The 22,523-nt window shown below is 39.8% G+C and overlaps 4 protein-coding genes across 4 annotated transcripts; 3 read left to right on the plus strand and 1 right to left on the minus strand.

Moving 5' to 3' along the window:
* Positions 1-299: 299 nt before the first annotated feature.
* Positions 300-5,209, plus strand: LOC107048214 (Golgi apparatus protein 1). Its single transcript, XM_015271282.1, has 4 exons — positions 300-784; positions 1,256-4,052; positions 4,123-4,229; positions 4,580-5,209. The coding sequence occupies exons 1-4, from the start codon at positions 464-466 to the stop codon at positions 4,742-4,744; spliced, it is 3,390 nt and encodes a 1,129-aa protein (XP_015126768.1). The 5' UTR covers positions 300-463; the 3' UTR covers positions 4,745-5,209.
* Positions 5,210-5,610: 401 nt separating this feature from the next.
* LOC107048329 (carboxy-terminal domain RNA polymerase II polypeptide A small phosphatase 1) lies at positions 5,611-13,914 on the plus strand. Its single transcript, XM_015271468.2, has 4 exons — positions 5,611-6,109; positions 7,209-7,639; positions 8,249-8,434; positions 8,793-13,914. The coding sequence occupies exons 1-4, from the start codon at positions 6,040-6,042 to the stop codon at positions 8,982-8,984; spliced, it is 879 nt and encodes a 292-aa protein (XP_015126954.1). The 5' UTR covers positions 5,611-6,039; the 3' UTR covers positions 8,985-13,914.
* Positions 13,915-15,443: 1,529 nt separating this feature from the next.
* Positions 15,444-18,720, plus strand: LOC107048213 (ribonuclease H2 subunit B). The gene is made up of 4 exons (XM_015271281.2): positions 15,444-15,741; positions 16,619-17,143; positions 17,534-17,751; positions 18,076-18,720. The coding sequence occupies exons 1-4, from the start codon at positions 15,654-15,656 to the stop codon at positions 18,169-18,171; spliced, it is 927 nt and encodes a 308-aa protein (XP_015126767.1). The 5' UTR covers positions 15,444-15,653; the 3' UTR covers positions 18,172-18,720.
* Positions 18,721-19,006: 286 nt separating this feature from the next.
* Positions 19,007-20,845, minus strand: LOC107048212 (bystin). Its single transcript, XM_015271280.1, has 2 exons — positions 20,646-20,845; positions 19,007-20,239 (listed from the first exon to the last, which is right to left on the minus strand). Exons 1-2 carry the CDS (start codon positions 20,784-20,786, stop codon positions 19,097-19,099), a joined length of 1,284 nt encoding a protein of 427 aa, XP_015126766.1. The 5' UTR covers positions 20,787-20,845; the 3' UTR covers positions 19,007-19,096.
* Positions 20,846-22,523: the final 1,678 nt, after the last annotated feature.

Raw genomic sequence — 22,523 nt, forward strand, 5'->3', positions numbered from 1 at the left:
TTAATTAGCCAGCAAATGAATCACCTGATAAACATTAAGAACATGTTGAGGACAAGGAGGGCATAAATTCCCCTCCGAAACTATCCCTGTGACAGCGGGACTGCTACTGCCGAGTTACCGAACTGGCGAACTCGGCCAGACACCGAAATCGACTGCGGTGCCCTCTCTGCCATGGGGTCGTACTAGCCTCACGCTGGGGTCAGCCAAACTCCCGGATCCGAGCCTCTACTTTAGTCTATCCTCTTTGTTTGATATGTACAGTCGTGGAAGTAAGAACGGAGCCCCCCCCCACCCCTAACTCAGACATCCTCTAGTCCGTCTCATTTACGCGCAAAGTTCGTATAAATCGTGACATCATAAATAATAAAAAAATATATATAATTCACATTCAAGCACAAACAATCTCGTCAAATTGTGATGTGGGACACGTTAGAATACATCTAAGATCCGTGCAACAGTAAATATGGAGTATTCGAGACGATTGGTTGGTCTAGCTGTTGCGTTATTGTTTCAGTTGTTGTTTGATACTGAGATAAATACCGGTGTGCTCGCTAATGACGTGACACAGACTGCCAATTCTGGTGTCTATACCAATGTTGGATGGGTCTTCGGTAATGATGAGTTATCACGAAGGCGGAGGGCTGTTATTGTCAATGGCCCAGACAATGGGGGACATTATTTTATTGAGGATAAAAAGTGCCGGGACTCGTTGGAAAGACTTTGTGGGGTTATTGATAATAATAACGATGATTTGTTTCTCTTACAGTGTGTCCAGACATTCAAGGTAATGTTTGTGTTGATAATGTGAAACAAACGATGATTATTATTATTATTATTAATTGGAATATTCAAATTCTTTTTTAACGGGGATAAGAGAATTTCCTTGACAAGCAGAATAATTTCAAGGTTTTTTCACGGCTGAAACAATATTTTTATCACCAAACGGCGAGAATTCAGCGATATGCACGTGCAGAGGGGGTTATTTGTCCTTATATTTTGGAGCACAGCTGAGCTATCGCCTTTTTGTGTATCACGTATATGTGTGCATTTATTTGATAGTTGAGTTATGCTGCAAAAAATGGTGATTGCATGTAAATTTATATTAGCAAATAAAGCTCGGGTGTGGAGATGATGAAAATTTAATTCTGGGCCTAAATTTGTTTGAAAAACAAAAAATGAGGTCCAGACTTGACGAAACGGATTAATTTCCATCTGCGAATTCTCTAGTTAAAATAATCCCCCAAACTATTTGCAGACAAACGAAGCCTACATGATAGACGACGACTGTCAGCACCAGATATGGAAGCACATAATAAATATAACCGAAAACGAAAACATCGAACAGCTGACCCGCAAAGAGTGCGGAGAGGACATTGACGAGCTCCAGTGTCCCGCCAAGAATCAGGAGCCCGGCGCCTACCTGGCCTGTCTGATCGAAAAACGCGAGAGCGTCAAAAATCCACAATGCTCGGATTTCATTCAGCGTTTGGAATTCGTTGCCTTCAGTGACTTTCGGATAATAACACCGATGGTCAACGACTGCCAATCCGACATTGACAAGTTCAAGTGCGGAAGAATCCAGCCCCACCGCGACATCTCCCAAGGCCAAATGATCTCCTGCCTTCAGGCGCAACTCGACAACCTCGATCTAAAGTGCCACAAACGCATCTCCAGAATCTCGGAAATTCAGTCTGAGAACATCAAACTAGACCGCCAACTCTTCCTCGCCTGCATGCAAGATCACATAAAATTCTGCCCAAGCATTCACCCAGGGAGTGGCCAAGTCTACAAATGCCTGATGCAGCACCAGCTAGACCGCACAATGTCGAAGCAATGCCAGGACCAATTGTCGAGGCGAGAGAAGGTGATAGCTTCGGACTACAGGGCCTCCAAGCGTCTCGTCAAAGCTTGCAAGGAAGACATCAAAACCAACCACTGCAGAAGATCAGTCTCCGACGATAAGGACATCAGACTGGCTCAGATCCTCCTCTGCCTGGAGACCGCAGCAAAGAACGGCACCAAGATTGAGCCAGAGTGCCAGAAGGAGATGTTCGACCACAGGAAGATCCTCATGGAGGACTACCACTTGTCACCGGAGATCGTCGACGGCTGCTCCCCAGACATCTCTCGCTTCTGCAACGGCCTGGAGCTCGGCGGAGTGACCATCCACTGTCTGATGGAGCACACCAAAGCCCGCAAGCCCAAGAACAAGGTTCGTCCTGAGTGCCAACGAGCCTTGGAGACACTCATCAAGGAGACGGACGCCGGCGAGGACTGGCGGGTCGACCCAGTCTTGCATGAGGCGTGTCAACCAGTGGTCGATTCTTTCTGCAGAGACGTTCAAGGAGGAAATGCCAGAGTCATCTACTGTCTCATGGACAAATTGGGCACTGACAGAATGCGCGAGGCTTGCGAGACTGCTCTTCTGCAGATCCAGTACTTCGTCGTGAGGGACTACAAACTGGATCCTCAGCTCTACAAGGCCTGCAAGAGTGATGCTGTGCAGCTGTGCAATGCCAAGAGCGCGTGGAACGATGACGGCAGCCTGATGGACCCTGAGAGGGGGCCCCTTGTGCTCCCCTGTCTCTATCGCTACGCAGATCATCAGAAGAACGTCACCTTGAAGCCCGCTTGTCTCCAGGAGATCAGGAGAATCATGCGTCAGCGAGCCATCAGTGTCGATCTTCAACCGGAAATCGAGCAAGCCTGTTTCGCAGATCTTGCTGACAACTGCTACGACAAAGTGGCTAAAGGCGAGGAGATCCTCTGCCTGCAGGATAATCTGGACGAGTTGAGTGACAAGTGCAAGCAAGCTGTCAACAATTTGACTGAGGATCAAGGGGAGCGAGTCGAGTTGAATCCGATCATCATGTCGGAGTGTGGAAAAGCACTGGACAAGTATTGCGAGGACATCTTGAAGAGTGGAAAGGATGAGGGAGACATGATGGAGTGCCTCATCAAACATAAGAACGATGTCGAGTACAACTGCAAAGCTGCTATCGAACACATTCAGATCATATCGTTGAAGAACTATCATTTTACGTACAAATTTAAGAAGGCTTGCAAACAGCATGTCGATCGTTTCTGCGACAAGGCTGCGACCAAGGCAAAAGTCATCGAGTGTTTGAGTGATATTGTGAGGGAGGACATCACCAGTGGCAGTAAGCACAGGATTGAGAAGGACTGCAGGCAGCAGTTGAGGAGTCAGTTGTACCAGCAGAGGGAGAACATCAATCTGGATCCTCTGCTGCAGAAGGCTTGTCAGCCTGAGATCAAGCAGTACTGCTTTAACATCGATCCTGGCAATTCGCAGATCCTGGAGTGTCTGGCTTCCCACAAGTCTAAACTCTCCAACACCTGTCACAAGCAGCTGTTCAAGGTGCGCCAGCAGGAGTTCCTCGACAGCTCCAGTGACTTTTTGCTTTGGAATACGTGTCAATCGATGATTGGGCAGTTCTGTCAGAAGGATCCTGACAAATCCAAGGTGTTTGATTGCTTGAAGGGGGTCAAGGATGAGGTGTCCTTCGATGAAAAGTGCAAGGATCTTGTGGTCAGAAGGATGATTGAACAGAATACCGATTACAGGTTCAATGGGGCACTTCATGCTGCCTGTTCACATGACATCATCACTCAGTGCGATAAGGTTGTTCATAATGAGCCTGCTGATAGGGAGCTGGAGGGCAAGGTGGTCAAGTGCCTCAAGATCAAGTTCAGGGAGGGAAAGCTCAGGGCCAGGTGCCAGAAGCAGATGACGATTATCCTTAAAGAAGCTGCGCAAAACTATCATCTCAATCCACTGCTGGTGGCCATGTGCAGCCATGAGATACAGACCATTTGTCATTCTGAGGATGATGACAGTGATGCTGTGGAGGAGTGCCTCAAGATGCAATTCAATAAGGGGAATCCCGAGATGAGGGAGGAGTGCAAGGTTGAAATTGCGGACCTCATTGAAGAGGCTAAGGCTGATATTCACTTTGATCCACTGTTGCATAGGGCGTGCTCCAATGATGTCGTCAAGTATTGCAGCGATGTCGCTCAAGGATCTGGAAGACGTAAGTGCACGCACTTGCTTTTCTCCAAGCTTCTTTCGTGACTTTTGACGGTTTTTTTTTTAAATTGCAGATATCATGTGTTTGCAAAATACGATGAATGATGGGAAAAAGCCACTGGAGCCAGATTGTTTCAAAATGCTGTCCAAACGAATCGAGATGTTTAAGAATGTCGCAAAGGTAAGGGAGTTGTGGGGTAAAAATCTGCTAGGGAATTGATGCCAATGAGATGGATCAAGTTAAGAATGTGGTATGACTACTCTCATGAAAAATCTCATTTCATAAACACCTGACTGTTGGGATTCGCTGAAGATTATCGAAAAATTATGGTCAATGTGAAACATGAGCTGGTTTTAATCAGACATCGTCATGATGATAGTGACATAATGCAAATGAAGGTTCAAACAGCCTTGAGGGTCGGATGGAAGAGACAAGTGGAGCGATCACTTCGATCGTCTCTCCCCTTTGACCCTCAAGATTGACCCCTAGATTTTTTCTCAAAAAATGAAAAAATTTTTTGTTTCTTTCAGCTACATTTACCCAATACGATAGAGGAACTCTATACAACAGTCAACCAATCTCCATCGAGAAGATACTTTTTAATCGTAGCATTTACTCTCATCGGAATAATTTTCATAATGGGTTTGTTCTGTGGTAGAATGACACGTCGAACAATGATGATGAAGAACAAGTAGCTTTATATTCCAGTGAAAGACCAGTTCTAAAGTGATTCAGTAAATGATAAGATCCAAGCTCACTCGAAGTGAAAATGAATTTGTTTTAGGTAATTAATGCCCATGGGATTTTTAAAGTGTTGCGAATTGACGTGTTAATTACTCGGGATTTTTTTGAGACGTTCCAGTATTCAAATTTGTGGTCAATGACAGCTGTTCGTTGATTTTTGTTTTTTTTGTAATTCGCTCGTCTTGGAAGCTTATTCATTCATTCAACGTAAGATCATTCCGAATTCTCAATTTTGTACGAGACTTTTTCAAACCAATTTTATACATTGTCAACTAATTTTGCACAATATCAGTGATAATAATGAAACAATCCCCCACCCAAGCAACAAAACCGATGTTTGAGTGTGGTAAAGTATTTATTCGGTCCCCAGAATGATTATAAAATTGTAAATAAATATATTTATCTTAGAAACAAATAAAAATTGGGAGATAATTATTTTATTATTCAGTGTCTGAGTGCAAAATCTTGGGTAAACCTTTTTAAAGGAGTGATTTTCCTCTGGAAAAATCCTAAATATGATCAACACTGTCGAATGGTAAGTCATTTCCTGAAGATATCTCCAATACCGAGCCCTGTTCCACCGCCTTTCGTACTGTCCCCATTTTCCCTAGAATGTGCCCAAAACGCAATGTGTCCACTGAGATGGTACGAATGACCCCCTTGCCCCTCGGTTCGCTCATAAAATCCCCAACAAACGATAACAATCCGAGACACACTCATCGATATGTGCTGCCCCCTCGCGCCAAAACCAAGGACATTATTGCCGACATCTCCCCCAAGAGTCTCCGAAACGCGAAACATCACAGAGTCAGTGTGTCCGCGGTTGGCCGCGAGACATCATCGAAAAAATAAATAAAAAATCCCCTGAAAATTCTCGAGAATTTCCGAACAAATTCTCAAGCAAAAAAAAAAACAGCCCAACAAATAAACTAAATAAACCGTGGATGCATGCATCATTATCCGATCGTTCATGCACACTCTCGTCGCTGTGTTGTGTCCACAGCACCCACGTTTACTCATCCATCTGTGTTTCCCCTGGATATTGTGGCGGCAACGGGTGAAAACAGTTGTCGCATTGAGGAAGTGACAGTGTCTGTGGCATTTGTATTTTCAGTACAAATGCAGTGAATGTATTTTTACGTGTGTCTGCGCTAGCCCCTGGGCCCCCGTACCGTATTTACTTTTTTTTCGTGCGAAAAAAAAAAACAGAGAACCACCAACTGGGAGAGACAAACTCATGTTTTAAATGGACGCATCGTCCATTATCACTCAAGTGTCGAGGGATGACGAGTTGGGACACTTCAATAACGAGAAAGGTAGGACATTGAGGAATTGGGTGTGACGATTTTGTGTCTCGCTCTACGTCGAGGCCTTTTTTTGTTGGTTGGTCTTTTTTTCACTCGGGAGATGAAGTGGAGGCACTGGACTGATGCTGAGTTGGTGTGCGTTCGGGTTGGGTTGTACATACATACACCTGTTACGGGGCGAGGGGGGGTCGGGACATTGTTCAAAGGGGTGGGGTGGGGGGAGAATGGTTAACCTATTGGGGCATGAAATTTTTGAGTTTTGGGAGGGTTTTAGGAGGATGACATGATGGATGTGTTGGACTAGGGGGGAATCAGGGAGAGATGGGGGACACATGCAAATTATTTCAACTAGGATTTTTCATTGCCAATAACTGGCGATCGCCAGAGTGAAATCGGACGATTTTTTTTTGCTTTGGAGATATTTTTGGAGGATTTAGAGGGAGATGAGTATATTGATGAGTCTAGACGGTTCATTTTAGTGTTTTGTTCCTAGGTATTATTTTTGGAACAATTAATTTGTCTGGAGCGGATTTTGGGAGGGGAATGATTTTTTCCTCCAAATTTGCTCATTAAGACAACTACTTGAAATTTCCTCTTCAATAAAAAAATCCCAGTCATCAATAGAAAAAAAAATATAACAATAATTATTGTTGCTAATAAATTAACAATTTGCTTCCGAGTGAGTTCTCTTTTTTAAATTCCTATTACTACTGACTAATATGAATAATTATTCAACATAATGGACTAGTACCTGAGTTTAGTAGAGATAGAGATTTTTATATAAAAAGCTCATGACGGTATTGTGTAACTTGATAAGCAATCATGCTGTTCTCACCATTTTTCAACTTGATTAAGAAGCCCTGATTTAATTGCTGTTACTGATGATTCTTTCAGCAATGATGAAAAACCCATTTTCTCATTCAAATCGCAAACAATGTGCTGTAACTCAGCAACTACAACAGTCGTTGAAAAATCGATTTTTGGAAAAAATGAAAAATTGATGAAATTCGATTGATCCTTAATAAGAAATCATTTCATTTAACACAAAAACTTTCTACCACTTGCAAGAATACAATTAACGGAATGCCTGAAATTTGTGTTTCGCCAGCACAATTACCAAGGGAGAATGAACCGAGCAACAATGGACCATCGGGTAAGAAGCCCCGAGGCCGTGGACTGCTGCGTTCACTACTGTGTTGCCTCGGTAGAGGACGAGGTGGTAGCTCCAAGAGCTCCAAAGCCAGTTCCCTCCAGGGTGATGGCAGAGGTACACCACCACCTGGCACTGGTTCACCCAGATTTCTCCTGCCACCAGTCAGGCATCAGGATATGCACAAAAAGTGTATGGTGATTGATCTTGATGAGACACTGGTACACAGTTCATTCAAGCCCATCAACAATGCTGACTTTGTTGTACCAGTTGAAATTGATGGGACCGTGCATCAAGTGTATGTTCTTAAGAGGCCTTACGTCGATGAGTTTTTGCAGAGAATGGGAGAATTATACGAGTGTGTACTATTCACAGCCAGTCTAGCAAAGGTCAGTGTCAATTAAAAGGATGGACTATTAGAGGCAAAAACATTTATAAGTTTTTTTTCATCACGAGAGTTGTTTGTGGGGGAGATCTCGATGACATTGAAGAGGTTTTTTACGATTATCTGGGAAGAGCAGGCAATGGTTTAGGAGAAAATTTGACTGGTTATCTTTTTTGTAACTGACGAAATTCTCCAACAAAAATGTCCTACGAGTTTTTCCTGGAAACCCCGTCATTCCGGAGATATTTCACTCGACAAAAAGTGAAAAATAAAAGTTTAAACTTTTTTATTTTATCGTTTAAAAGCCCTCGTTAAAAATAAAATCCCAATTATCTAGAAAAATAATGAATTTTGAGAAAAATGTCATGAAGAAATTTTATAGCTCGTGAAATTCTTGGCAAATAATTCCCGTCAATTTTTCCCCTAAACCCATCCTCTCCGCAGATATTCCAAAAATTCACCAAGTTCCTTCCAGTCGTCTATAAATAATTCACTGAACGTGAATTAAACTTCATAAACAACTTCTTCAATGCATTTACCATGCCATGTGCTTAACGAATTCCCCTCAATTACCCAAAGTGTGTTAATGAGAATTTTATTCACAATCCCCCAGTACGCAGATCCAGTGGCAGATCTGCTCGACAGATGGGGAGTCTTCAGAGCTCGGCTCTTTAGAGAATCATGCGTATTTCACCGGGGCAATTATGTCAAGGATTTGAATAAACTCGGTAGGGACCTTCAACAGATCATCATCGTCGACAATAGCCCAGCGAGCTACATATTTCACCCGGACAATGCGGTAAGAAATCCAATCAAATGTGGCTCAAACGCATTTTTTATCCTCATCCTCATGTTGTTTGTCTCTGAATATTAATCCAATGTCTCAGGGTCAGAGATTCAGAACTCCAGATCGATGATAAAATATATCTCACTGTTACTTTCAAGCAGAAATATGAATTTTGATCTTGCATTTTTAGTAACAGAGAGCAGCGGAAAGTATTTATTAAATGTTTTGATTATTTCATTATTTTGGGGGAAATTTTTGGAAGAATTTTTTTTAAGGCTTTAATTTTTCAGTTGAAAAAGTCTCTCATTTTCCAATGAAATGTTTCACGAAAAATGTGAAGAAAAAAAATTTAATTTTTTGTTGCTGACAGGTGCCAGTGGCTTCCTGGTTTGACGACATGACAGACTCCGAGCTCCTCGACCTAATCCCCTTCTTCGAGAAGCTCAGCAACGTGGACAACATCTACACAGTTCTCTGCAACAGCAATCATCCGTACAATCAGGACCAAGGACAGATGCAGAACAATTCAAGCCCTGGTGGTGACTCAATGGGTGCTTCCTAGCCCAGACGAGAGCCTGGCCTCGCGGTCAGCCTCGTTGCGTCACGCTGCACCCTGAGGAGGGCTCTCGACGGTATTCTTCGGGCAACTGGACTCACATGTCGCTCTGTCGATAACAATAATTCAGTAATGAGCTAAAACCCAGCCCACGAGTGCTCCTTACCCCAGCTGGAGTCGACAAATCATTCAAAATAATTCATTCAATCTACGAATTATCGTCTGGAGAAGGAACAGGACATGATGTTGAGGCAGTTGACGAGGGCTTACATTAATTATTAAAAAAAAAAAAACGACTGATTGTCGGTGAAATAATTAATGCTCATTAATGACGGAGAGACTACTGCCTTTTGGCTTCCATTCATTGAGCAGTTGAACAAATTTTTTAATGAAAATAAATATTTGAGAGTTGAACAGTGTGGAAATGATGATGAGGTAATTCGGTGGAGACTTCTCTCGTCGTTTGTAAACATGTATACGATGCGAAATTTCGGGGAATTTGAGACCTGAGGGGCGAATCGACTCAATCTCCAGGGGATTAATCACCAACCGACGCTTCTTCACTCATTTATTATTTTTGGTAGACGTTGTAATGCATATCAGTGAATTTTTTCAGTCTCCAGACGATTATTATATCAGTAATTAGGTAGGTTTAGGTAGACATCTTCCAGAGAATTGACAATTTTTTGAGATTGCGATTTTGGGGTGAAGTTCAGGGAAAATTATCTCGGGATGGAGGGGGGTTAGTGGGAAATGTTAGAAGACACTTTTTGTGGGAAATTTCACTATTATCACTGGAGATAATTTCTTGTGACATTTTGCTCTAAATGCAGTTGTTTTCGTAATAATTGAGGAATTGATTGAAGTTTTTTATTGAACTTCAGTTATTTTATTAGCAATTGACTGTTGAATTATTTTATTAATGAGTGGTTTCGTATCAAAAACTTGAATAAGATTTCTCTCGACGTCTTCTCGAAATTTCTCGAAATTTAATCCTCTACAAAAAATGTATGAAACATTTTTCTCTGAATCCACTTGTTTCTGAGATAATCGCAGATTTGTGCGAAGCGATTCTGCACTCAACTTGACGAAGCTCATTTTTCATGGTTGTCACTATCTCGAGAAGGACTAGGTATAGGAGAAAATGTCACAAGACATTTTTTGTGTGCAATTCAATCCCCTACATTTAGTTTCCTGACACCTTTTTTTTTAAATCCATTATTTCTCGAGATAAACGCAGAATAACCGAAATGACAAATTCAAACTTCACCCCAGAATCGAACAACTCTGACTTTATCATCAACACCACGAATAATTCTTTATAAATCATCCAATGATATGGTTGCCACATGGACAATAACTTCGAGGAGCCAATCAGCTGGTGCCCCCCCCCCTTCCCCCTCCAGCCTCCTCAACAATCCTCCGCAATCGAGTGTTACGTCTTTTGTACACGAATGGAGGAGAAATTTAATTGTCTTGGATTGCAGCATCAATAACCCCAGTACCATGAATAATCCCAGCCCTCGAGATTCCCCATTGTCTCTCGTTATTCTCTACCTTTAATTCCTCCTCTTTCTCATCGTCAATGTAAGACTGAAAGAGAATCAACTGCCTCAAACAGAACAGAACAGTTTAAAATGCTTTGTTATTCCCTCAAGCACTCCCCCCCATCTTCAAATGGTTCTTGATTTATTTTCTGATTGTGATCGAGGCATGAGTCACAGTTCACGATTGAGAGCAGCAGTTGTACTTATCCAAATGCAAATTATTGATCAATGATGATATCGATTATCAATATGTACTTCAGAGAGGGGGGGGGGCAGTTGATCAGTGACATTTCCTCGAGAGTCCCACATCCGGTTTTTTATATCGTGAAATATTGATTTTTTATTCAGTAATGAAGTTGTAGAGGAAATTTGTGGGATTTATTTGGGATTGGAGAGTGGTTGATGAGATAATTCCGCATATAGAGAGGAAGAAAACTGGTCAAGTGGAATAAAACTCGTTAATGAGCAGTTTTAGGAGGAAAAGTGTTTTGACTTTTTTTGGAGAATGAAATTTCTAACAAAAATGGTCTGTGACATTTTCCCCCAAATCCACTAATTCTCACGATAATCCCACCCGAATAAACCTGAACATCTCTTCGATTTCCCTCTTCATTACTGAATTCATCACATTTAATTTCCCTCAAATCAATGTGTCTACATAATCCCCGCAATTTCCTGAATTTATACAAAAAAAAATCATCAAACTAAAATGTCTGTGAGAAAATTAAAGACTAAGCTGTAGGGAGTATCGTCAGCTGCATTACGCTGGGACTAAAAGTGGAATGAACATGAAATTAATGCACAATAGCAGTTGAATAAACATCTGCATAAACAACAGAATAAAAACACTCGATAAATGTGTTTAATCGACAACTCGACTGGGGCTCAATCTCAGAATGTTAACGACGATTATTTGATTTTTCATTTTGTAAAACTAAAATAAAAAAATGAGAAATTAGTGAACAAATTGGTGCTTCCGTAATTAACGAGAGGGGTTAATTGATAATTGAATGATTAGTGGGCAATCATGCGTCGAGCCCCTCGGGCTCTCTTCGCAACGGTTCCGTCGACATTTTTTACTAATTATACACTTTGTAACAGAAGTAAATTTTTTTTAATGTCAAATCATTGTACACAAGTAGGACGAGTTATCCATGTCCACGTCGATTTTCCTATTGGAAGAATTATCGAATTTCTTTTTTTTATTTAGAGGTAACTGTAAAAATTTACAGGGGACATATGATATTGTGATCAATTGGTGGGATTTATCCATGTGAAAGTCACTAGAGTTTTTGGAGATTTTGGTTGTGGAGAATGTTTTTTAAATATTTTTTCATGAAATTTAATAGAAAAATGTGAATGAATATCAGGAGAAAGGGATAATTAGCAACTTTTTTTGGATTCCAGTTGAGGATCAAATGGGGTTAGAACAGAGTGATCAGAAAGGGTCAATTGACCCTTAACTCTACAAGTCTTCAAGGCTCGTTTGACCCTCAACTAAAATCAAAACAAAAAAAATGTTGAATCGTCGTTTTCTTCTAGTATTTCATCAATTAATCTACTCGTTTAAATCAAAACTCAACATTCGTTGTCAAACGACATTCTTCATTTCACTAAATTCCCACGAGGAAAATTTTCAACATTTCCTCTCAAAACTCTCCACTCACGAATCTTCCTCCAATAAAATCAACATCTCCATCATTAAACCTAAAAAAAAAACTTTGAAAGTGACTTCAGACTTTTCCATACACCAAGCCTCACTAAAACCAATCAACCACATTAATTACCCGGTACTTACGATAAAACCAAGAGAAAGAGAGTTGCCAACGCATATGAAAAATCCAAACGATGGACGAAAAATGATGAAAAGAGAACTAGAAAATCGCAATGATTGCTTGCAAGTACAAAGTTGTTACGTTTTAGAGGTGGCCACGACAAAACGACCGGGGGAGGGGGGGGGTGGAAGGATAATTAGTTTTTTGAATGAAGAAAGAAGTGTTGGAATTAGGCTAGAAGATAAAAGATTGAAGAGAAATCAAGAGAATAACAAAAAATGAAAGAATCGAGCGGAAAAATCTAGTTTTCACTGGAAAATTCTATTGGAAGTTCCATTGATAGCTAATATTTGCACATTGATTTTTTAATCAAATGAATTCTGTATATTTTTTTTATATAAAAATTATTGGGCATGATTTTTTTAACTTTAAGGAAGGAAATCCAAGTATTTCCTTCAAGTTAGCAATTTTTTTTCAAGCAAAATTTCAATTTTGCTGAAAACATTAATGAAATTCATTAAACAGAGAAATATATGAATTTTCCACTGGAATTTCAGAGAAAATGATGAATTTTCCATTCAATTTTTTTCCCTGTGAAACAACAACCTAAAACTAGAAACGAATGATTGAATTAAAAATTTGTATGATTGTGAATGCGTGAGATTATTAATTGATAATAATCCCAAGGTATAATGATTAATATTAACAATAAACAGATAGTAGATAATACTAATGAATAATGCCGTTGTAAAACGGTGCTTGCGCACGAGAATCGACGTAATTGAATGATGAAAAAAAAAAAACGAAGAAAATTAGTGAATCAACTATTGAAAGATTGATTGAATAAACTTTTTATATGAAAGAAATGAACAATTTCCTAGAATGCGATTTTTAATCAACAGAAAGATTATAAAAACATTTGATAATAAAATCAGCATAATTGAAATTGCTATTGACATGAAAACTATTGTACAAAATTATTGAATGAATTCAACTGGAGGTTTTCTTTCTTTTCGTCGATGAAAGTGGTGATTAATACGGAATATCCCAGAGTGTTGGACACGTATGCATGTAGCTCATAATTAACAATATTGCCTTGAATCTGTAAATAAACTTGACAACTTCCAACTAATTGAATCCCCATCTTCAGAGAGAGAGAGAGAGAGAGAGAGAGAGAGAGAGAGAGAAAGAGAGAGAGAGAGAGAGAGAGAAAATTGACGTAAAGATGGAAAAATAAACTGCGATTTCGCAGTTATAACGAAGAGGTCCCGTCAAATGAATCTATAGTTTTTTCTAACGAAGTAAGTAATTACAATCAAATGCTTGCCGCAATGACGTAACCGTTGATTTATCGATCGTTCCTTGTTTAGAAGGAATTTTTCATTTGATTGAGTTTATGAACACAGGACGATCAAATGGGGCGTGGCTTCGTCGTGTAACAGCGAGGTAACACTATCATTAATGGAGAAATAATTAAATTGTGAAGATAATTCATGATGAACGATTGTAATCACCCGGTAATCCTCTTTCCCACCTCCAAACATGTCCAGTTTGCTCTGTGATTCTGTGTTTAATAAAAGGAGAAAAAATATATATATGTTTGATAATCTTGAAGTTGTTTGACGTTTTTTTTTTCAATTGCCCGTCGGGTTTCTTCATTAATTAGTGAGAGATGTATCGCTGATTACTGCGTTATTTTTATTCTATTACGAAAAAATATCGGGAGAACTTGTTCGGAGGAGTTGAATTTCTTATTAGAAATTAATTTGACATTCAACAAGAAATAGTACACTACATGCCCGAGCCTTGGAAAACAGATCACCGTCCCCCACGTGCAAGATTGCCTTCCGAGCCGAAGCCGAGGGTGATATGTTTTCCATGGCGAGGCGTGTATATTAATTTTCGTGTCGAGGGACCTGAAAAACCCCATTTTCGTGGCGCTGAAAATGTTCAAAATTTGGTACTCTAAAATAAGAGTCCAAAATTAAGGGTCACAAGGATCAGATTAATGGTCAGAAAAAATATGACAACCATCAAAACCGTTCGAGTAAAGAAAAAAAATTATTTTTCTGTTGGTTAATAATGAGTTGGGTAATGAGTGGGTGTATGAAAAAGCTACAAAAAAGGTCTGGAGATATTTTTAGCTAAACCTGATGGTTTTCGAGATAATTTGATAATTAGGACAGAAATTCACGGGCTGTTTAATATAATTCAGTAAACTTTTTTTGTTTTGAGGGTCAAACGAGTCTCGAGAACGGGTCAAATGGCCCTTTCTGATCACCGCGCAAATCGTTCCCCCGTGAAAACCATTTGACCCTCAACTGAAATCAGACCAAAAAATTTCCTAAATTATTCTACACACATTTGCTTCGAAATTAGGCTTTATCATCTCGGAACATCGTCTTTAAATAATTTCCCAGCTTTATAAATTATTGGATGATGCATTAATCGTGTGACAGGGAAGCTACTTCCGCAAGGTGATGCAGCCCAGAAATAGACATTATGGATTTGTGATGGCCTGGACTTCACCCGTATTACGTTTCTTTGTGGCCTCCATTCATGTGAACATGGGGTTGTACTATATGTGGATCAAGCTATCCATTCCAATGCTCAATGTGCCCAGAATGACCCTGAGGATATTGGATTAGCATACGGCAGCGTTAGTGGAGGCCTGCCTGCTTGATCTTTTTGCTCTTCAATTTTTGTTTTTTTCTCGCCGATAACTGTTATTATCGAGAAAAAAACAAAATATCATCTTTAAAAAAGATTATTGATGAATTCAGTTCGATGTACACGTGTGACTAGACTCATTAGAGCCCCCAATGCACTAAAATTTTGTAAAAATACAATTGAACATTGGATTAAAATCACATGACAAAGTTTTTCTAGTTTTCAAAGTCTCTGAATTGGTCACAATTCAATATTAACGAGTTCATTAATGAATTTTCTCACGCGTCATCTTTTCTTCTCGCTCAGATGCTATACTTTACCTACTTTACCTACGACTGAGATATTCTCTCGTGGTAAGAGTGAACAAAAAAAAACCGTGATTTTGATGTCCAACCGAGGCCAAGTGATTCCAGCGCCACAGCAATTCCCAATTCTACCCCCAGCGTTCTACACTATTCCAGCGATACCCGGGTTCCACCATAAATGCAAAAAGTGAATTCTAAAAAAAAAAAAGCCAGTAGATGATGCGTTATACCCCCACCCCCAGCCCACCCACCGTTACCCTCTGCAGCCCAGCAATCCGTGCATCGAAGTGAGTCGTTCGATAAATTAGGCGCGAAAAAAGCTGTGTTAAGTGATTATTGCAACAATAGAATTGACAACAACAAACACGTGGTTGTAAAATGCCACGGGTCAAGGGATCACCCAAGAAGTGTGTGAAAACAGCCAACACCAATTCACCGAGTAATACATGGGTTTTTCTTATGAAAGGTGAATATGAAGAGAAAAAAAAAACACGAGAGTCGATCAATTTTTGTGGATACGCCTATTATGAGGGGATGAGAGTGGTTAGGAAGTGGAAATTTGGCATTTTTCATTGGGGTTCTTTTCATTTTTTGGCCAGAGAGTACAGCTACTGAGATAAATTTAATTTTTTACGAATTGATAACTTTTTGGAAATTGTTTTCGCATGAAACATGAAAATTTCCAGTTGCTAATTGTGAGTTATCTCGAATATAAGTGAGAAGACTTTATTTTAGAGAAGAGAATTTCCAGCGAAAAATGTTTTCTGTCATTTTTTCCTAGAGATAGTCCAAAAATTACTTGAATTAATCCCGAGTTAAACAAAACATCTTTTCTAAATGTTTAATTATCTCGATAACAAGTAGATTTGGAGAAAAATGCCGTAATACATTTTTTGCAGAGAATTAAATTTCCTACGAAAAATGTTATGCGATATTTTCCCCTAGGCTCCCTCTAAAAAATTACGGTAGTCAACGAAAAAATTGTGCAATTTAGGAGCTAAGAATTATTTCAACTAGTGCTTGTGAAAGTAAATTTTATAATTGGATGATTGATGTAAATTATAATTTATTAACGATTAAATTATTCACAAATTGCAGATATGTGTAAGAAAATTAATTACGCTTTATCTGGAGGATTGATTATATAATCATTAAATCGATAATTGTGCAAAATTTATCAGGAAAGATATTTTCGGATTAAGCAATTAAGAGAGGGTGAGAAAAAATGGCTCCACTAAATCTTCGATATCTCTTGAACGAACGATGCAATTTGGACAAGGAATTTGAACGATTTGAACGCTTGAAGGAAGCCATTCTCCCTTTATTGTCCTTATTGTTTTTAGGAGATGGAGTTGGCGGTTCTGACAGCAATCCCCCGGACATCGTGAAGCTTCGTCATCCAGCGACAAACCAACCAGCAATGTTCGTCTTCAGTCCCGGTGACCAGACGGTCCAAGAGGTCTTGACCTTCGACGAGAACAAGCGCTCGTGGTTTATCGACGAGAACGTTAAATCCGATGGAAAGATGCACTTATCAACCCCCATCGATCCCATTTTTCTGGTCCTACCGTACCTGAGGAAGGCGCAGCAGGTGCTGCCCCTCGAGCAGTGCCTCAGGGACGAGGACTACCCCGAGACCATAAGACTGGCGAGGTGTCAGAGCCTGAAAGTGTCGCTGGTGGCCGATCGCAAGGGGGACGAGTCGTATCAGGCTTACAAGTACAACGAGGAGAAGACCCTGGGGTGGCTCCAGAAGAAGGTCGAGAGGGTCGCTGATGTTCTCAGGCAGAAGGGCATTCATGTCGGCCAGGGGGCTGTCAGTGCCAATTACGTTAAGAGTACTAAATACGAGGCTGGCAGTGATAATGGTAAATTTAACTAATTTTTCCTTTCGAATGGAAGGTTTTGTAATTTCAGGAATTTTTTCCATGAATATAGACTTTAACACCAATTAAAATTTAATTTTTCATACGGATTCGAAAAAATTGATATTTTTCCAAAAATCGATTTTTCAATGATCACTCAAAAAATTGATGACAATAGCCTCTTGAAAATGAATTCGAATCTTGAGACAGAACGAAATGATACGCAAAATTTTCATGACATTTCAATTGATGATAGTACTATGACATGAAGAAATAGAAGGAGAGAGAAAATAGTGAAACAAGTATTTTAAAAATTGCTAATTTATGAGCAACAATAACTCCCCTCATTTATAAAAAAAAATGCAATTGTCCACTTGTTTTTTCTTCAAACAGAATACCTGAAATATGCACACGGTATAGTCTCCGAATACCTGACTGAAGATCTCTCAAAAAAACTGGCTCAAAACATGAATCTCCCAGAGGAGGAGAACAAAAACAAACGCAAGCTGATGAGTCCCAAGGAACTTCCTGAGGAGAAACGACAGAAGAAGGATTCCATGGACGAAGAGTCCCCCAGGACACGAGCTCTCGACCTCACGAAACCAGAAAAGGTAAATATTCATTTACCTCAGGAGCAATTAATTTCATAGTAATTGTTTTATTTCAACTTTCGCAATTTTTAGTCTCTCAATTGTTGAATTACCTCGTTAATGACTCTTGCTACCGAAAAATTTGATACAACACTTTTTATAGAGAATTTGATTGAAATTATTTTCTAAATCTAATAATTTCAGGGATATTGATGAAGAAAAATGAACCAACCCTCAATTTCCATAAAATCTTCATTTATTGAAATTTTATCATGATTATCTTTCCAATTAGCTTCAAAAAAATTATTTAAATAGCTAATTTCACCTATTAATCATCGTTTTCAGCCCCAGAAACCCCAAACAGCCTCAAAAAAGGAGATAGCAAGGCAAAAAGCAGCGGCTGGCTCGAAGAGCATCACAAGTTTCTTCAAGAAAAAATGAGTTTCCTAAAAAGACTGTCCCCCCTGAGTTGGCTCCCATTAACTAAGAGTCTGCGTTCCTATCAACTGCTACTAGAATTCTAATTTCAAACGAAACAAAGAGAACTGAAAAAAAATCCCTCAAATGGGAAGAATAATAAATAGCTCGAAGGGACGCTTACGAATTATTTCTCAAGCTGTTGCTCAAGCATTTTAAAAACTCAAACTCCAGCGAACAAACTAAACGAAAAGAAAAGCCATCAATTAATTTATCAATTTGTTCATCCACACATTTCTGTACATAGTAATGTTAATTATTTGAAATTAAGGCGAATGTTATACTTTGTATAAATTTTTTATCGTTGAACCCAAGCAATTCCTATAATTTATCACAGCCAAATTAATTTGTTCGATACGAATGTAGAATTCAGAAGTAATATTTCCATTGCTGTCCATCAATGCGTCGTTTTATGATTAAATTAATTGATAAGGGAAACGATTTAATTACTCTCTGCGATCTGATTAAATTGGATTAGCTCCAAATAAACATGTGTTATCGTGAAATTGTGTTTGTGAATTTTTATTGAATATAATAAGTAGATAAACTAGCATAAATAACGGCGAAAGTGCAAAAAAAATTATTCAGCCAGAAAAAGTGGATTTTTGAGATTTCGATGGAGGTTGAGAGAAAATGTCTTCCAACATTTATTTCAAGTCCACTCATTAGGGAGGAAAAGAGGTTGAAGAATCTCTGGGCCATTTTCCCCTTCAAATTGGATGCAAAAATTCCCAAAATGGGTCACAAGGTTCAGAAGAATTCAATTCAATAGTGTTTTTCATTTGTGATTTCAATTTTTTATTTTAATTGAATTGAATTTTCTGGATAATTGATGTAAAATTTGAAGTGAAAATGAATATTCAACAGTAAAAAAACTCCTCTAGTCACTTCACAGAGCCATGGGTTCCGATCCAGGCTCGATCCCCTCGACATCCCTGCACTTGGCGTGCATCAGTTCCCTCCGAATCTCCCCAGTAATCGAATGATGATTCTGCCTCTTCAGGAGCTCCAACAAGGCATCTTTCTGCTCCGAGCTAATGTCCCCCTTGTACCTCTGGACAAAAGTCAAGAAGGCCTGATGCCAGAGGACAGGCAGCTCCCTAGTTTCCCTCTCGAACCTCAAGAAATGAAAGACCACCCCATCAACCACCCTATAAGGCAGAGCATACTTCTTATCAAAGAAAATCCTCAAGAATATGCTGTTAGCCCCAGTGTAATCCATCTCAGCGATTTTGAGAATAGCAGCTGACGAATGAAGTATTGGAATGGAGTTCTTGGCGATGACAGAGCCAACTATGACAGCCTCCCTCAACGTGCACGTGCCAGACTCCAACAAGGGCAGGAGAATTCCCTTCATGAAGCCCCCAGGCTTGAAGAGGGCCTTCCTGAGGGCCTGATAGAGGTGAAAATTCAGTCTCTTGTACTCGGCGAGATCGTCCCTGATCCTGGGGAGGAGAACGAGGTTGAAGAACCTCTGGGCCATTTTCTCCTTCAAATTAGAGGCGAAAATTCTGGTCGCCTGGTACATGGCAGCTGCTGACCACCTGGGGGGATCAGTAATATAGAGTATTTGCTCCCAATTTCGAAGGCTAGGGATGATCTTGAAGGCTTTTGGCAACTTTCCACTTCGGTATTTCACCAGAACGTCCCTCACACCCTCGTACATGGCCTTCACTCGAGGATCCAGCTCCTGCATCTGGAGGGAACCGACGTCCGAAAATTGGGTGTCAATTTCTGTCTTTTTCTCCGTGAGTTTTTCCATTATTATGTCGGCGAGGGTGCGCGTGGGAGCTCTGTCTCTGTCCATGAACATCTGGAGGGCCCTCTCGTCCTCGTCGTTTATCTCTATGTCCTCGTAGTAGTCCTGACAAGTCACCTCATCCTCACTTGGGGGGTCTTCTTCGTCGCTCAGTTCTGGACCCAGCTTTGTCAGGGGCTTTTTCGACGTCGAGGGAGAGGCGTCCTCTGAGAGCTCCAGCTGCTGCTTGCGCGCTTGGGAGAGGATTTTCTGCGAGAGATTCGCGTCGACAAACTGAAATATCCGACGAACAAGCGGAATTTAATCAGAAGAACGAGAGAGTCTCAATGATTGAGCTGAAATTGTCGATTTTTATAACTGTTGGTTCAGGCTGGTGGATTATCTCAGGAAAACTTAAAAATGAACTTGAATATTCCTTCCCAGAAGATCGCCAATATCTCGTAAAATAACGAAGCGATTTGAAAAAATCTGATTTCATTTTAAAGCTTATGAAATTCCCTTCAACGTGAGACCTGATTTTTTAAATTTCAATTCACGAAAAATTCTTGTGGCATTGAAAAATCATTAAAATTATGAATTACCACCTCAATCTTTGAAATCCTGGACTCAATGATCATCCAACAAGCCCCAACAATCATCGATAATTCCAATTAAGCCAACAAATGAAGAGAAACCTAACCTCTTCGTCCTCATCCCTACGAAACCTGATCTTCTGTCGATTCTTCATTTTCACTGATTTCTCCCCCTCGATCTGATCCCCCAGGGGAATTTTCTCGGATCTGTCTCCCTTGGTCACCTTGATCTTCTTCGCTTTGCCCATGATAACCCCCCAGTACTTCAATGGACACCACTTCACCGAGCGAAACACACGTGCAACATCCCAACCTAACCAAAGCGAGATTCTGCTCCCCAGGTGTCACACCGAGTCGAGACACATCATCTCAATAATCTCATCTTAGATACGATCAATTAGCCCCTCATGTAGGGATATTCCAAATTTTTATTTTTTTTCCTCATTGAAGTAGTTTTGAAGAAAATTGCGAGCTGATAAAAAACATTTGCTAGTTAGTACTTTTTTTAAAATAAATTTTTGAAAAATCACCCCTGACAAAAAAGACGTTATCCCCCCTATTTCATTATTTCCAAAAATTTTATCACCAATCGATAGCAAATTGTTTGAAGATTTTTGCGAGTCAAGAAAAAATCGTCAATGCACTCCTATTATTGTGTAAATTTACAATTCCAATTGCAACTGAAAACCAGAGTTGATGACCAGAGTTTGTAGCAGAGATGTCAGACAAGATATGAATGTTTTTTCCCTGACGTTGCGACCTCAATTGGAGATAAAAGGACGGAATCGTGGGAATTGGAACCGAAAATTTTCCTACTTTTCCAACAAGACCATGAAAATGAGGGCTCCGGAGATATCCATGAAAAGCGAATTGCATTGATTCACATTTTTGATAAAATGTGACGCTTTTGACTTTTTTTACTAGGTATTGTTGAGCCCTATCGATCGCAATCAATTAAAATTCAATTCATCGATTAGTTTTTTCAATTTTTTAATTTTTTCGAAAATCGGTTGTTCCACGATAACTAAAAAAAATGTTCTGAATTGATTGAATGAAGTCAAACATGCAAAACGGTTGAAGCAACTCACCGGCGTTGGATGAAAATAACAGCTCCGTTTTCACCTCTCCAGTTGTAGTTCACGAAGTTCGGTCCTCTCGAAGGCACCTACACTTTCACAACACTCAATCTCACTTCCACCGATAAATAAATAAATTGCTAAGTAAACGAATAAAACCTCAACACAACCCGAAAATAACACAAACAAATTTTTTTTTCAATTTAATTCTTTTTTCTGTAAAAAATGGACATCAGGATCACTTCACTCATCTAAACACTAGGCACACGTGCCAAATGACCCTTCCTGAATCATTAAACACTCCACGACACCCAAAAACAACTGTTTGTCCACGAACAAAGGCTTCCATCTGGCTATTTTCACTTATCTGTCTGTCTCCATTTTCATAACAAAAATCTCATAATTCATTCGATTTTACTCATAAATTCAATAAAAATGTCTTGCCACAAGCTGAAATTATTACACGACGTACTGAACACTTCAGCAAATCCTTTGAAGGTCAAAAAACAACTGTTCATCAGCAAACAAAGGCTTTGGCTCGTCATTTTCACTCCGTTGTCTCCATTTTCACGAAAAAAAGTCCATAGCTCATCCGATTTTACTCATAAACTCAATAAAACCATCTTGTCACCAGCTAAAATCACTACACGATGCACTAAACATTTCTCCGAACCCTGTGAAGGTCAAACAGTAACTGTTTATCAGCAAACAAAGGCTCTGGGCCGCCATTTTCATGAAAAAAATTCCACAATTCATCCGATTTTTCTCAAAAACACCTCGCTAATCTCTCCCAAATGATTTAATCACCACAATATGCATCACCAAGTACTGAAAAACAGCTTCCCCGAGGTTCGAAGAGAGCGCCGACTCCAGGCCGACGATTTTCGTGCACCTCCGTACTGCGTAACA

Source organism: Diachasma alloeum, unplaced genomic scaffold, assembly GCF_001412515.2.
Source record: "Diachasma alloeum isolate Michigan unplaced genomic scaffold, Dall2.0 Dall_scaffold_00186, whole genome shotgun sequence".
In the NCBI taxonomy this organism is placed as follows: Eukaryota; Metazoa; Arthropoda; class Insecta; order Hymenoptera; family Braconidae; genus Diachasma; species Diachasma alloeum.

Excerpts from the sequence above, each read along its gene's own strand:
- LOC107048214 (XM_015271282.1), top strand. The coding sequence starts at position 464 with ATGGAGTATTCGAGACGATTGGTTGGTCTAGCTGTTGCGTTATTGTTT. Across the intron at positions 785-1,255 it reads AGTGTGTCCAGACATTCAAG|ACAAACGAAGCCTACATGAT; the intron begins GTAATGTTTGTG and ends AACTATTTGCAG. Across the intron at positions 4,230-4,579 it reads TGTTTAAGAATGTCGCAAAG|CTACATTTACCCAATACGAT; the intron begins GTAAGGGAGTTG and ends TGTTTCTTTCAG.
- LOC107048329 (XM_015271468.2), top strand. The coding sequence starts at position 6,040 with ATGGACGCATCGTCCATTATCACTCAAGTGTCGAGGGATGACGAGTTG. Across the intron at positions 6,110-7,208 it reads ACACTTCAATAACGAGAAAG|CACAATTACCAAGGGAGAAT; the intron begins GTAGGACATTGA and ends GTGTTTCGCCAG. Across the intron at positions 7,640-8,248 it reads TCACAGCCAGTCTAGCAAAG|TACGCAGATCCAGTGGCAGA; the intron begins GTCAGTGTCAAT and ends ACAATCCCCCAG.
- LOC107048213 (XM_015271281.2), top strand. The coding sequence starts at position 15,654 with ATGCCACGGGTCAAGGGATCACCCAAGAAGTGTGTGAAAACAGCCAAC. Across the intron at positions 17,144-17,533 it reads CGAGGCTGGCAGTGATAATG|AATACCTGAAATATGCACAC; the intron begins GTAAATTTAACT and ends TTCTTCAAACAG. Across the intron at positions 17,752-18,075 it reads ACCTCACGAAACCAGAAAAG|CCCCAGAAACCCCAAACAGC; the intron begins GTAAATATTCAT and ends CATCGTTTTCAG.
- LOC107048212 (XM_015271280.1), bottom strand. The coding sequence starts at position 20,786 with ATGGGCAAAGCGAAGAAGATCAAGGTGACCAAGGGAGACAGATCCGAG. Across the intron at positions 20,240-20,645 it reads GTAGGGATGAGGACGAAGAG|TTTGTCGACGCGAATCTCTC; the intron begins GTTAGGTTTCTC and ends CGGATATTTCAG.